This window comes from Hordeum vulgare, chromosome 4H, assembly GCF_904849725.1.
Source record: "Hordeum vulgare subsp. vulgare chromosome 4H, MorexV3_pseudomolecules_assembly, whole genome shotgun sequence".
Lineage (NCBI taxonomy): Eukaryota > Viridiplantae > Streptophyta > Magnoliopsida > Poales > Poaceae > Hordeum > Hordeum vulgare.
The window spans coordinates 525,350,540-525,364,846 of record NC_058521.1 but is presented as its reverse complement, the minus strand read 5'-3'; the positions used below and the strand labels follow the sequence as shown (position 1 = coordinate 525,364,846).

At 47.8% G+C, this 14,307-nt stretch overlaps 1 protein-coding gene across 1 annotated transcript; it reads right to left on the bottom strand.

Annotated features, from left to right (window-relative positions):
• Nucleotides 1–9,922: 9,922 nt before the first annotated feature.
• Nucleotides 9,923–14,015, bottom strand: LOC123449266 (alpha,alpha-trehalose-phosphate synthase [UDP-forming] 6-like). The gene is made up of 3 exons (XM_045126413.1): nucleotides 11,397–14,015; nucleotides 10,662–10,935; nucleotides 9,923–10,582 (listed from the first exon to the last, which is right to left on the bottom strand). The coding sequence occupies exons 1-3, from the start codon at nucleotides 13,388–13,390 to the stop codon at nucleotides 10,241–10,243; spliced, it is 2,610 nt and encodes an 869-aa protein (XP_044982348.1). The 5' UTR covers nucleotides 13,391–14,015; the 3' UTR covers nucleotides 9,923–10,240.
• Between the last annotated feature and the right edge of the window lie 292 nt (nucleotides 14,016–14,307).

Below are 14,307 nucleotides of genomic sequence, written 5' to 3'. Positions count from 1 at the left end.
CATCAGAACTAAAGTATCAAATGAAGAATCCAAAGATCTCAGCAGTTTCTTCACAACTTCGTGATCAGAGATGTCTCAAGCTTCCAGTGCTTGCAGTTCATTTCATATGTCAGTGAGGCGATCAAAGGTGTCTTGGCAGCTTTCATTGTCATGCCTCTTGAAGCCATTGAAGAGATTGCAAAGAATATCAACACGAGAGTCACGCTGGGTTGATACTCCTTCATTTACCTTGCACAGTCTCTCCCAGATCAGTGTTGCAGAGCCCAAAGCACTTACTCTTCCAAACTGGCCTGGGCTTAGATGGCCACAGATGATGTTCTTCGCTTGAGAATCGAGTTGCTTGAATTTCTTCACATCAGCAGCAGAGACACTAGCAGAGATGATGGGGACGCCATGTTCCACAATATACCACAGATCATTATCAATAGCTTGTAGATGCATTTGCATTTTGTTCTTCCAGAAGGGAAAGTTCTTTACTTCGTAGGTAGGACATGCTGCAGTCACCTTAAACATGTCTATAGTCGACATAACTAAAACTCCAGGTGGTGAAACCAAAATCACACAGAACAAGGGAGTACCTTGCTCTGATACCAATTGAAAGTGTGTTATATCGACTAGAGGGGGTGAATAGGAGATTTTTACAATTTCATCACTGAGGAAATTCCTTTTGAGGAAATTCCTCACTGATGACTAACTTACAGCGGAAACAGTAAAGGATCAGAAGTGCAAAGTTTCACAACAGCAATTTTCAGAGTGAAGAATGTGAAAACAGATTGCACTGTGAGCAGGCACTCAGAATACAGATGAGTATTAATTGACGTGAAGAATTTGGGGTTGAGGAAATTCAGAGAAAGTCTTCAGCAAATTCTTCAAACAGTCGCAGTGAAAGTCATCAACACATAATACGAGGAAAGTAAGGAGTTGAGGAATTAGAACCCGTTTCTCAGTGAAGACAGTCGTTGATGACCCAGTTCCAACTGCTGTGACAGTCGTACATTTGGTTTGGAGCGGCTTGGTATTGAAACCAAAGGACACACAGTACCGGGACACACAGTCCCTACCGTATTCTCCTTGATCTAAGGACACACAATCCTCGCCCAACACTCGTGGTAAGTCTTCGGGGAATACTTCCAAACCCTCACAAACTTGGTCACCCGGCAATCCACAATTGACTGCTGGAAAGCTCTAGACCATGACGACTAACCGTCTGGAGGATGCACAGTCCTCAAAGGTAAAAGGCTTCAGTCCCACACAGGAACAACTTCTTCAGTGATGCTCAATCACTAGGTTTGGTTTGTGGTTTCGGTATATGGGATATTTCCTCACTGATGAATTACTCTCGAAGGCTCTGAGGAATTGGGTTGCTCTTATGACAAGTGTCAGTTTCTAATGGAGCAGCCAACCGGCTAGTGGTTGTGGGGGGTGGCTATTTATAGCCTGGGAGCATCCCGACATGATTTGACACTAATGCCCTTAAATAATATGACTGTTGGAGTGGATAAGACCAATGACTTGTGGCTATCGAAACGGTCGGAACCCTCAACTGTGAGAGTCCTCATGTCATTCGTATTCCTCACTTGAGGCTTTTGGTAGGATTAGGCTTGGGTTGAGCATCATGAGGAAATTCATTCCATAGTGTAACTTCGACCCCCTTTAACAGTACGGTGTTCCTATTACTCAAATGCGAAGAAAATAAAACAGGAAGTGTAAATCTTCATGCTTCAAATTCTTGAGAGTGATTTTCTTCAGGACACACCGGACTTCTCAATATCAGTATCTTCATGAGGAATATCAATTTCATCGCAGATTCCTCGCGATTCATTTCTTCAGCTTCAGACCAATTTCTTCAACTGAAGACATACATTTTTAGGGGTCGATATTCTTCAAATATCTCAAACTCCTCAGTGACTTATAGATCCTGTGTACACTCACAAACACATTAGATACTTAACCTATAAGTCTTCAAACCACCAAAATCACTAAGGGGCACTAGATGCACTTACAGAATCAATGATATTTAGCTCATGCCTTAACTCGCGAAACCTTGCTTCATCTAGAGGTTTAGTGAAAATATCCGCAAGTTGCTCTTGAGTGTTGATGAAGAGGACCTCAATATCTCCTTGCTTGATATGATCTCGAATGAAATGATGACGAATAATCAATATGCTTGGTCTTACTATGTTGCACCGGATTAAGAGATACTTTGATGGCACTTTCATTGTCACATAGAAGAGGCACTTTGTCAAAAGTGACACCGTAATCCTTTAAAGTTTGCCTCATCCATAATAATTGAGCACAACAACTTGCGGCAGCTACATACTCAGCCTCGATGGAAGAAAGTGACACACGGTTTTGTTTCTTCAAAGACCAACTTACCAAAGAGCGACCAAGGAATTGGCATCATCCAGAAGTTGACTTTCTTCCGACACAGTCTCCAGCCCAATCAGAGTCAGAGTAACCTACTAAACTAAAGCTTGCTCCTTTGGGGTACCATAAGCCAAAGTTTGGGGTATGAGCCAAATATTGAAAGATTCATTTGACTGCCGCATAGTGGATTTCCTTTGGTCCGGATTGAAACCGTGCACAAATTCCCACACTCAACATGATATCTGGTCTAGATGCACAAAGATAAAGCAAGGATCCTATCATGGAGCGATATACCTTTTGATCCACTCCTTTACCATTGGGATCATTGCCAATCTTGCATTTGGTTGGCATGGGAAATTTGACTGGCTTAACGTCCTCGAGCTCGAACCTTTTCAGCATGTCTTGAGTGTATTTGGCTTGTTTGATGAATGTTCCTTCTCTCCCTTGTTTGATCTCAAACCCAAGAAAGAACTTCAACTCTTCCATCATAGACATCTCAAACTTCTCGGTCATTAGTGCAGCAAACTCTTCATTGAAAGATTCGTTAGGAGAACCAAAAATAATATCATCAACATATAGTTGGCATATGAACAAATCCCCTTTGACCTTTTTGGTAAAAAGGTAGGATAAATTTTCCCAATTTCAAACCCACGATCTTGCAACAACACTGTAAGGTACTCATACCATGCACGTGGGGCTTGTTTAAGGCCGTAGAGTGCCTACTTGAGTTTGTATACATGAGTGGGGAGCTTGGGATCCTCGAATCCCGAGGGTTGTTTGACATATACCAACTCATTTAAGGTACCATTAAGAAAAGAACTCTTCACATCCATTTGTTGCAATTTAAAATCATGATGAGAAGCAAATGCAAGCAACATGCGAATAGATTCAAGACGAGCGACACGGACAAAGGTTTCACCGTAGTCGATACCCTCTACTTGGGAGTAGCCTTGAGCCACCAGTCTTGCCTTGTTTCGAATGATAACACCATTAACATCCTGCTTGTTCTTAAACATCAATTTGTTTCCAATGACATTATGTTCCTTAGTTGGCCTTGACACTAATTCCCAAACTTGATTGTGCTCGAAGTTGTTAAGTTCATCATGCATGGCTTCAAGCCAATCCTCATCATCGAGTGCATCATGTACCTTTTGGGGTTCAACACACGAAACAAACGTGTGGTGCAAACAAAAGTTTGATAATTGTTCACGAGTGATTACCCCCTTATTGAAGCTTCCAAGCACATTCTTGAAGATATGTTGTCGAATCCGGAGCCTGTTAGCTATCCTGGCAGCGCGACGTTTCAAGACTTCCCTACTTGATAATTTAGGAATGTCTTCTTGAACATATTGAGCACCGTATTGAGCTTTCTCACTAGTTTTCCCTTGATCTTGTGGTTGCACTTGATCTTGAGAAAACTCGGAACTTTGAGCATGATCTTGGACATCATTTGGTGCAACACCATCTTCATGCGGTTGATCTTGTCCTTGATCTTGTTCATCGGGTTGAGTGCCTTCACTTTGTTCGTCGAAAGCATGTGGGTCTAGCGAGGGTGATGTCTCCACTTGAGTAGAGCATTGTCCTTCTCCTTTGGCCACAAGGGGTTCCTCAATGGGGAGTATTTGACCAATCCCCATTCTTCTTATGGCTTGAGGAGGAATTGTATCACCTACATCACAAAGACCACTTTGCTCCACTTGGGATCCATTATTTTCATCGAACTCTATGTTACACGTCTCCTCAATGAGTCTGGTGGACTTGTTGAGAACACGGTAAGCATGCGAGTTTGTAGCATAACCAACAAATATGCCCTCATGAGCTCTAGCTTCGAATTTAGAAAAATGAACACTTTCCTTGAGTATGAAACACTTAAAACCGAACAACTGTAAGTATTTGAGATTGGGCTTGTTCCCGGTAAGAATCTCATATGGAGTCATGTTCAAGCCTTTGCGGAGGTAGAGCCGATTGGATGCATGACATGCGGTGCTAATGGCTTCGGCCCAAAAGTTGTACGGAGATTTGAACTCCGCCATCATGGTTCTTTCCACATCCATCAACGTCCGGTTCTTCCTCTCCGCCACACCATTCTGTTGGGGGTATAGAGTGCTGAATATTGGTGCTTGATCCCCTCGTCACTAAGGAACTCATTCAAGGTGTAGTTCTTGAACTCGGTGTCGTTGTCACTTCTAGTCATCAATATCTTTGCTTCATGTTGATGTTGAGCTTCATTAGAAAAGTCAATGACAGTTTGTTGAGTCTCACTCTTCCTCTTGAAGAAGTATACCCAAGTGTATCTTGAGTAGTCATCTACAATCACCAAGCAATACTTTCTTCCCCCGAGACTATCAAAAGATGGAGGACCAAAGAGATCCATGTGAAGGAGCTCCAAAGGCCTTTTAGAGTAGATGATAGTTGTGGGACGGTGAGATGTTTCATGAAGCTTTCCTTCAATACAAGCACTGCAAGCACAGTGTCTGGCAAAACTCACATTTGTTAGTCCACGAACATGGTCCCCTTTGAGGAGACTTTGCAAAGATCTCATATTGACATGAGCTAGCCGGCGATGCCATAGCCAACCAACATCAACTTTAGCAATTAGACAAGTCGCGATCTTAATAGGTCGCTCCGAAAAGTTCACCACATAGAGACTGTTCTCAACATGTCCAACAAAGGCTACTTTAAGAGTCTTGCTCCACAAAAGGGCCACGGTATCAATATTAAAGAATGTGGAAAAGCCCATAATTGCAAGCTCACGAACGGAAAGAAAATTGTATGCAAGGGACTTAACAAGCATGACCTTCTCTATAGATAAATCTTGAGAGATGACCACCTTACCAAATCCCATTACCTTAGATGTTGAGGCATCAGCAAATTGGACATGGGTGGGCATAGATGGAATCAGATGCACATCCACCACTAAGTCCTTGCTCCCGGTCATATGATTTGTGGCTCCACTATCGAGCAACCATGACACTCCACCGGAAGCAAACTCCTACAAGATATCAATGCTTGGATTTAGGTACCCATTATTGAATAGGTCCTTTGATGTTAGAAACAAGGGTCTTAGGAACCCAAATAGCCCATTCAATGTACTCATAATAAGAACCAACAAATTTGGCATAAACATGCCCGTCACTAGCACGACATAAACCATAAGAGGGGTTAAAGTCACCGGCTTTGTTGGTAGAGGTGGTTTTTCCCTTCTAGGCATTGGCACCCCCTTGCTTGTTCTTCATCTTCTTATGAGTACTCTCACCCTCTTTGACAAAGATGTCCTTGAGAGGGGGAGAAAGCTTGGTCTTGTTCTTATTTTTCTTTTTAGACTTGGGTGCAAACCCAAGTCCTTCCTTTCATAGCACTTCCTTTTGATTACTCAAAAGGTCATTTTAATTCTTCTCGCCTTGGATGCATAACACAAGGCCCTTTTCAAGTTGTTCTTTCAACATGGAATTCTCCTCCACAAAATGCACATGCTCACAACAAGGGTTAGTAGCACAAGCATTATCAATTAGAACAAAAGGAGGACAATTAGAAATCTCCTTGGTTAGTTTTACTTGGAGTTGATCATTAGACTCCTTAAGATAGAAATGAGCTCCTTTCAAGACCTTGTGGGACTTGTCAAGTGTGTCAAATTCTTCCTTGAGTCTATCATGGCCAACCCCAAGTGCAACTTTCTGGGATTTAAGCACATGAGTAAGAACAATAGCATGATGGACTTGAGAAACTTGCGCTTGATCCAAGTGCCATGTGTATCCTTGCTCCCATGGTCTTGGAGAGCAACCGCAAGAGCAGTCACCCTTCGATAGAGATCATGAGGGTCCTCATATTCTAGCATAACAAACTCGTCGTCCTAATCAAGAACCACCTCAAAGTTAGACCGTTGAATGCTAGAGCTCCCCTTGTAAAACACCATGATGTGCTCCCAACAATCCTTTGCACGGGAGAAGGGGCGCAAGTGAAGTAGATCTTCTGGAGGAACCGCGGATTGAAGGATGAACAACGTGGAATGATTGTATTGATTGTCCGCCTCTTCTCTTGGAGTGAGGTTCTTTGGATCATGCGGGTAATAGCCTTGTTCGATGATTCTCCAAAGATTTGTTGAGTTGTGATTCAAATGAGACTTGATGGAAAAGACCCAATTAGAGAAATCACCTTTAACAAGTCTAGGAGGAGGACCAAGGTTATTAATATGTGGTGTAGGGACCGGTCCTCCATAGACCGGGGGAGGAGGAACCGAGGCAAAGGTTCCCGTCCCATTCTTGTCAAGAAGGGAAGAAATTCGAGTACCTTTAGTCGCTTCCTTGTCGAAATTGGCCTCCGACTCCGATGTGGTGGGTTTAACCACAAGCAACGGGTCGGAAGAATTCTACATCCCCTCAAGTAATTCATTAAGCATGGATTTGACTTCGGTCGTCATGGACGTCTTGAGTGAGGCAATGGCCTAATTCAAGTCGTCAGGTGTGATCGAAACCAACTCCACGGCCTCGGACCCTTCGGGCCCAACCACACAGTCGTCAGCCATACTCTTCGGGTGGTGAAACCCTTAATAAAGAGACGTGGCTCTGATACCAAATGAAAGGATCGATATGGTTGACTAGAGGGGGGTGAATAGGCAACTATCAATTTTTAGCTTGTCTTAACAAATTAGGGTTAACAACAAAAGGTTCTCTATATGAACAACTAGGTGAGCAACCTATATGATGCTAACTACAAGGACAACAAGTGCATGCAAGGAGTACACCACAACAATACTAAGTACAAAGTAAAGGTAAGAGATAACCGTTAGAAGCAAAAATGTTCTCTATATGAACAACTAGGTGAGCAACCTATATGATGCTAACTACAAGGACAAAAAGTGCAAGCAAGGAATACACCACAACAATACTAAGTACAAAGTAATGGTAAGAGATAACCGCAAGTGGAATCGATGGAGACGAGGATGTGTTACCAAAGTTCCTTCCCTTTGACAGGAAGTACGTCTCCGTTGGAGCAGTGTGGAGGCACAATGCTCCCCAAGAAGCCACTAGGGCCACCGTATTCTCCTCATGCCCTCACACAATGCGAGATGCCGTCATTCCACTATTAGTGCCCTTGAAGGCGGCGACCCGACCTTTACAAAAAAGGTTGGGCCTATCTCCACAGAAAGCTTGGAGGCTCCCAACAAGACCACGAAGCTTCACCGCAATGGAATGTGGCTCCGAGGTGACCTCAACCGTCTAGGGTTCTCAAACACCCAAGAGTAACAAGATACGGAAGGGATTAGTGAGGGGAATCAAATATCTCTTGGTGGAAGTGTAGATCAAGGCCTTCTCAAGAAATCCCTAGGAAATCAACAAGTTTGATTGGTTAAGGAGAGAGATCGGGCAAGAATGAGCTTTGGAGCAACAATGGAGCTTGGGGAGGTAAGAGGTAGTCTTCTCAGGGAAGAAGACACCTTTATATAGTGGGGGGACAATCCAACAGTTACCCCCTTACTGCACTAGCCAAACGGTACTACCGCTGCTAGGAGCGGTACTACCGCACGACAGCTCACCAACCACGGTAGTAAGAAAATACTACCGTGCCTACTACTGCAGAGGCAAAATGATGCGTAAAAAGTCCGACGGAGCGGTTGTAAAAAACTACTATCGCCCCGAGGGCGGTACTACTGATGTGCGAGCGGTACTAGCGCTGGCCCTTTTGCACATACATGGAAAACATGGTAGGATCTCCATTGAAGCAGGGAAAGGTGGTGCAAATAGAAATGCGTACGTGTTGATTCCACTCAAACCATTCAAAAATGGACCCCCTCTTAATAGTACGGCTTTCCTACGACTCAAATCCACCAAAGAGAAACGTAGAAAGCAACCATCTTTGAAAGACTCCGAGGGGCATCGAATCGTCTTGTGCCTAGTCATGAATTATCTGAAATGTTCAATGGAGACGATTAGTCCGCACATGAATTTTCATCAATCACTAAAACCACTTAGGGAGAAATATGCCCTAAGATCAACAACACCATCTCGTCATCGAACGTTAAGCGTGCGACCCTGTGGGTTTGAAAACTATACAAACATGACCGAGACACCTCTACAGTCAATAACCAATAACGAGACCTGGATGCCATATTCGTTCCTACATATTCCACGAAGATCTTTATGGGTCAAACCACGATGCCAAGGATTCATTCAACCCCGTATGCAGTTCCCTTTGTCGAGCGGTATGTTACTTGCCCGAGATTTGATCATCGGTATCACCGTACGTAGTTCAATCTCGTTATCGGCAAGTTTCTTTACTCGTTCCGTAATACAAGGTCCCGTGACTAACTCCTTAGTCACATTGCTTCCAAGCTTCTTTTGATGCTCTATTACCGAGTTGGCCCAGGGATACCTCTCCATCATACATAGTGACATATCCCAGTCTCGATCTCTGCCAACCCAATGGACACCCTCGAAGATACCTGTAGAGCATCTTTATGATCACCCAGTTATGTTGTGACGTTTGATACACATAAGGCATTCCTCCGGTGTCACGGAGTTGCATGATCTCATGGTCTTAGAAATAGATACTTGACATGTAGAAAGCAATTGCAATAAACTTAGTGATACGATCAAATGTTATGCTTACGGTTGGGCCTTGCCCATCACATCATTCTTCTAATACTGTGATCCCGTTATCAAATGACAACTCATATCTATGGTTAGGAAACCTTAACCATCTTTGATCAACGAGTTAGTCTAGTAAAGGCTCACTAGGGACACGATGTTGTCTATGTATCCTCACATGTATCTAAGTTTCCAATCAATACAATATAGCATGGATAATTAACGATTATCATGAACAAGGAAATATGATAATAATTAATTTATTATTGCCTTTAGGGCATATTTCCAACAGTGCAAATGTAGAATCATGTCGATCTTCTTCTCCCTTGTTGGCTTCAAGTACTTGAAAAGAGTAAGCATAGAGCCACATATAGCAAGGAGATATCTGATCTTGGCATGCAAATAGTGTTGAAGTAACTTTGCTATCATATCTTAAAATGCATACATATTGGTGGTGAAGCCAATCTTCTCGGCCTTATGAGGATAGAAACACCTCATGATAGTAGACAACTCAGATGCATCTTCAACATGTTTTAGCATCTAACTTTTCCGTTAACATTATCATGAACACTTGCCTCATTGTCAACATGTGTTTGCTCATGCACGGTCTCCTCTCCTTGTTCCTGGGGCTCCATATTTCTTTGAGTCCTCTTTTGAGCCCTTGGCAACTTTGGTTTCTTTGGCCCATTTACTTGCTTAAGTTGCGTAGGGCTTCAGTAGGGCTTCATTGTGGGCTTCACTTGCCCCCCCCCCCCCCCCCCCCCCCCCCCCCCCCCCGAGGTGGCGGGGAGCCAACGAGAACCAATCCTCACAATCCTCAAAAAAAAGTCATGAAAGAGCCTTGCATGAATTTCACAAGCTCCACCTCTCTCCAACATTCCATGAATTAGGAAGACGTATAATCTTTGAAACCATTTAATCAGCAGACATCATAGGTTTTGGTGTAAGAACCAGAGTCGGCGGAAAATATGTTTTAACATCACAAATTAGCTTTTTCCCATGGCATTCAGAGAGACATTATTACGGTTGCGGTAATTAGACTAGCAGGTTTCAAACGGAGCCCACAACACTCTAGAGCAAGCACTGCTGCTGATAACAAACCACTAGCAGGTTTCAAACGGAGCCCACAACACTCTAAAGCAAGCACTGCTGCTGATAACAAACCACCGGCAGTGCAGCAGATACCATGAAAAAAGCATAGCTCATGTACACCTAAACTACGCTGCAGAAGCCTCCTCAGACTGTTGCCAACACGACAATGCCCTTCCTCTTGTGCTTCCAACTTCCTACTACTGCAGCTCGCCGACGCACCACAGGTCCTCGGGGTCCTCTCCCTCGGCGGGGTTCTCCAAGGCGAGCTCCTCGGAGACATACGCCAGCCCCTGCATCAGCCTCACCACCTCCGCCGTGTCGTCGAGGTAGTACTTGGCCTTGCTCGGCTTGCGGCCGACGGTGCAGGCGAACACCTCCGCCGTGGGCGCGAGCGAGTCGCCGCAGGAGGAGCTGGTGATGAACTGGAACATGTCCTCGTCGGAGCGGTCGTCCCCGATGCAGAGCACGAAGTCCGGGCACATGCCCCTCTCCTGCAGCTCCGCCAGCATGCGCCGCGCCACCACGCCTTTGCTCACGCCCTGTCAAGCACAATAACACCCTGTGAGGCTCGACTCGTACGATCGAAGAGGATGAAATGACATGGAGAAACTTCTTCACCTGTGGTTTAGCTTCGACGGAGTGCACGGTGCTCTTCACGGACACCGGGTCGTTGGTGAGCACGCTCTCTAGGTGGTCGACGAGCTCCTTGGCCTGGCATGACCCGAAGTCGGGGTCCGCGTCCTCGTAGTTCCAGACCATCACGGTGTCCCTCTCCTCGATGATCGAACCGTCCGTCGTCTCTGTGTAGAGCTCCATGACCGGCCGTGCAGTCTGCATCCAGCTGCAGTCTGCGGGTGGGATGCAGGTCTCCCATTCTGCGTCCCTCTTCAGCCTTACTCAGTGCAGCACATTTCAGAAGTTAGACATCAGAGAACTAGGCACTTGTAAAATGATGCAACAGATCATGCTAACTTAGCAGCCGCCCACCAAATATAGCAACAAAATATCATGGCAGAAGAAATAAGTCATGGCATTCCACTCCAACTTGAATATGAACCTATGATTTTTGTTTTTCTGAAAAGGAGGCCTCTGCATCATTGCGATGCACGCAGCCATAGAATATGAACCTATGATGCAACATACTCAAAAACATCTCTCCATACATGTGCCACCACATTGTAGGAGTACTTGTCATAATGATATAGAGTCCAATAACATTTCCCACAATTAAGTTGGCTGATATAGACAGGAAAAAGATAAGATGGCCTGCATCTGAAAGTCTGAATGTTAAGCAGCTTGCAAGAATGTACTCCTACATAAGACTATAAGAGGGAAGCAACCTTAAGCTCATACCTCATGAAGTAGCCGTGCTCAGCTGCCATGCCAAGGTTCTCGGCAGGGAACCACTCGTTGAGCGTGCACCGTTTGAACCCGCTGCAAAGGAACACCGCATTTCTCTTGTCCTGACACAAGCTGTTGAGTATCTGGACCGATTTGGCAGTCGGGCTCTTGTTGATCGCCTGCGGCATGAGCGTGCCGTCGTAGTCTAGCAGAATGGCGCGAGTCTTGGACCTCCTGTACGCCTGAACAATGTGCTCCATTGCAAGCTTCCTAAAGCTCAGGTCAAGGGAGACCACCCTGAACCGCAGGCCAAAACCTATCCCCCAGCACCGCCGGTTCGAGTGATCCTTGCAGGTCCTCTCAAGGTCCTGCAGGAAGCTGTTGGCCCAGTAGCCGACGTCGTGCTTCTCGACATAGCGGTAGTGCTTGTCATGCCGCAGATTCTTCTCCTTCTCAGGCATCACAAGGGCGCTCTCCATGGCATCGGCCACGGCATCGATGTTCCATGGGTTCACCCTTATGGCGCCGCTGAGCGACGGGGTGCAGCCGATGAACTCGGACACCACCAGCATGCTCTTTTTCTGCTCTGGTTTGCACAGCCGCAGTATTCTGTCCAGCTTCTCGTTGCCTTGCCGGGAGGCGACGTACTCAAAGGGGATCAAGTTCATGCCGTCCCGGACCGCGGTGACCAGGCACACCTCTGCAATGACATAGTACGCGACGCGCTCGTAGAACTGCAATGGCTGCTCAATCAGCACCACCGGCTCGTACCCCGGCGCGCCATACGCCTCGTTGACCCTCTTCACCATGGCATATGTCTCCTCCTGCACGCCGGCGACGTCCTTGCCCCGGCCCCTCGCCGGGTTCGCCACCTGCACCAGCACCAGCTTGCCCCGCCACTCAGGGTGCTGGCGCAGCAGCTCCTCCATGGCGTGCAGCTTCAGGCTGATCCCCTTGAATATGTCCATGTCGTCGACGCCGAGCATGACGACCCTGCCGTTGCCGGTGTAGGCCTCCATGAGCTGGGCGACCTTGGCCTCCGTCTCCGGCAAGGCGAGCACGGTGTTGAGCTGGTCCATGTAGACTCCGACGGGCAAGATCTTGATGCTGACGGTGCGGCCGTAGTACTCGAGGCAAATGTAGCCCCGCTTGGACTCGTAGGGGAGGCCAAGCATCCGGCCGCAGCAGGAGAGGAAGTGGCGAGCGTAGTCGAAGGTGTGGAAGCCGATGAGGTCGGAGTTGAGGAGCGCGCGGAGGAGCTCCTCCCGGACGGGCAGCGTCTTGTAGATCTCGGAGGAGGGGAAGGGCGAGTGGAGGAAGAAGCCAAGCTTGATGCGGTTGAAGCGCTTGCGGAGGAAGGTGGGGAGCACCATGAGGTGGTAGTCGTGCACCCACACGAAGTCGTCGTCCGGGTTGATCACCTCCAGCACCTTGTCGGCGAACACCTTGTTGGCGGAGACGTAGGCCTGCCATAGCAGCCGGTCGAAGCGGCCGCCGAGGTCGGGGGACAGCGGCAGCCTGTAGTGGAAGAGCGGCCAGAGGTGCTGCTTGCAGAAGCCGTGGTAGTAGCGGGCGGCGGTGTCGGCGGTGAGGAACGCCGGCACGCAGTTGTAGGACTCGAGGAGCGCCTGCGCCACGGCGTCCTGCTCGGGCCCCGGGACGTCCTCGCGGAGGCAGCCGATGTAGACGAACTCCATGGACGGGGAGGAGGAGCTCTTCTGCACGTGGCGGAGCAGCGAGTCCTCGTCCCACGAGAAGGTCCACGGCTCCGACGGCGACGCCGGGCGGTGGGCCCGGATCGGGAGGTGGTTGGCGACGACGATGGTGCGCGGGCGCGGCGCCGGGGACGGCGTGGAGGGGGACGCGGGGGAGTCCTCCATGAGCCCCGGCGTGGTGACCACGCTCGGTAGCCGCCGCCGCAGCGCGCCGAGCGCCGCCGGCGCCGGCCCCTGGTCCGCCGCGCCCGTGGCCAGGTCAAGCAGGTTGGAGTAGGAGCTCGACACCATGGCCTCCTCCCGTGAGCAAGATTCGGGATTTCGCGAGAAAGGGGAGGGATTTGGGGAGAATTGGGGCTTCAATCAGCGAGCGAAGTCCAGGAGGAAGAAGGGAGGCGCCGATATTTTGGCACACAGTTCCTGGCGAGACAGTTGAAGGCCTGGGCTCAGCAGCAACAAGGCATCCACCTGACCTGGGGTGGGTGTGTGTCTTGCTCACTGCGTCCGTCTCTATCTCTCTCTTTGTGCTTACCGGTGGAGTGAGCTGAGCTGAGCTGAGCTGAGCTGAGAGTGATGCACTAATTGTAGAGAGAGAAAGGGAGGGCCTTTCTGTACTTTTGACACAAGGGGAAGGGGGTGAACCTTTCGTGCATGCAATTTGGTGGTGGCGGTATTCGCCTGGCTTGACAAGTGTGTACCTCACTCCTTCACCAAAAAGACTAGGAGATAGGGGGTATCTTGCTCGGCCTGTGACGAGGCCGGTTTGGTCCCGTTCCTCTGGCCAAGAAACATATCAATCAGATCTCTGATAAAATTGCCAGAAAACATCATCAAAGGAAAACATCTTTGAGCCACACCCACGAGACTGCTCCAGCCCTACACGATCTGGTGGAACTGCTACAACTCATGGTGCACGACGACGAGCAGCCGCTGGTGAGGGCGGATGCCCTTTATAGAACAAACAAGCAGCGAGGCATAGGGTGAGCGGGGAAAGCAGAGGGTTTACTACAAGAAAGAAAGGAAGAAAGAAAGACGAGGAAGGGGACAGGAGGCGACGGGCGCGTACACGTTGATTTCCTTGCTTTGGCGTTTGGACGGTGGTGCCTTGACAACATCTATTGGGGTTGGCCCCCAGCGCCCAAGACGGCAAGGAAAAGAAAACAACTGTTACTGGGGGCGGCGCAGCGAGTCTGGACGGCGGAGAGAGA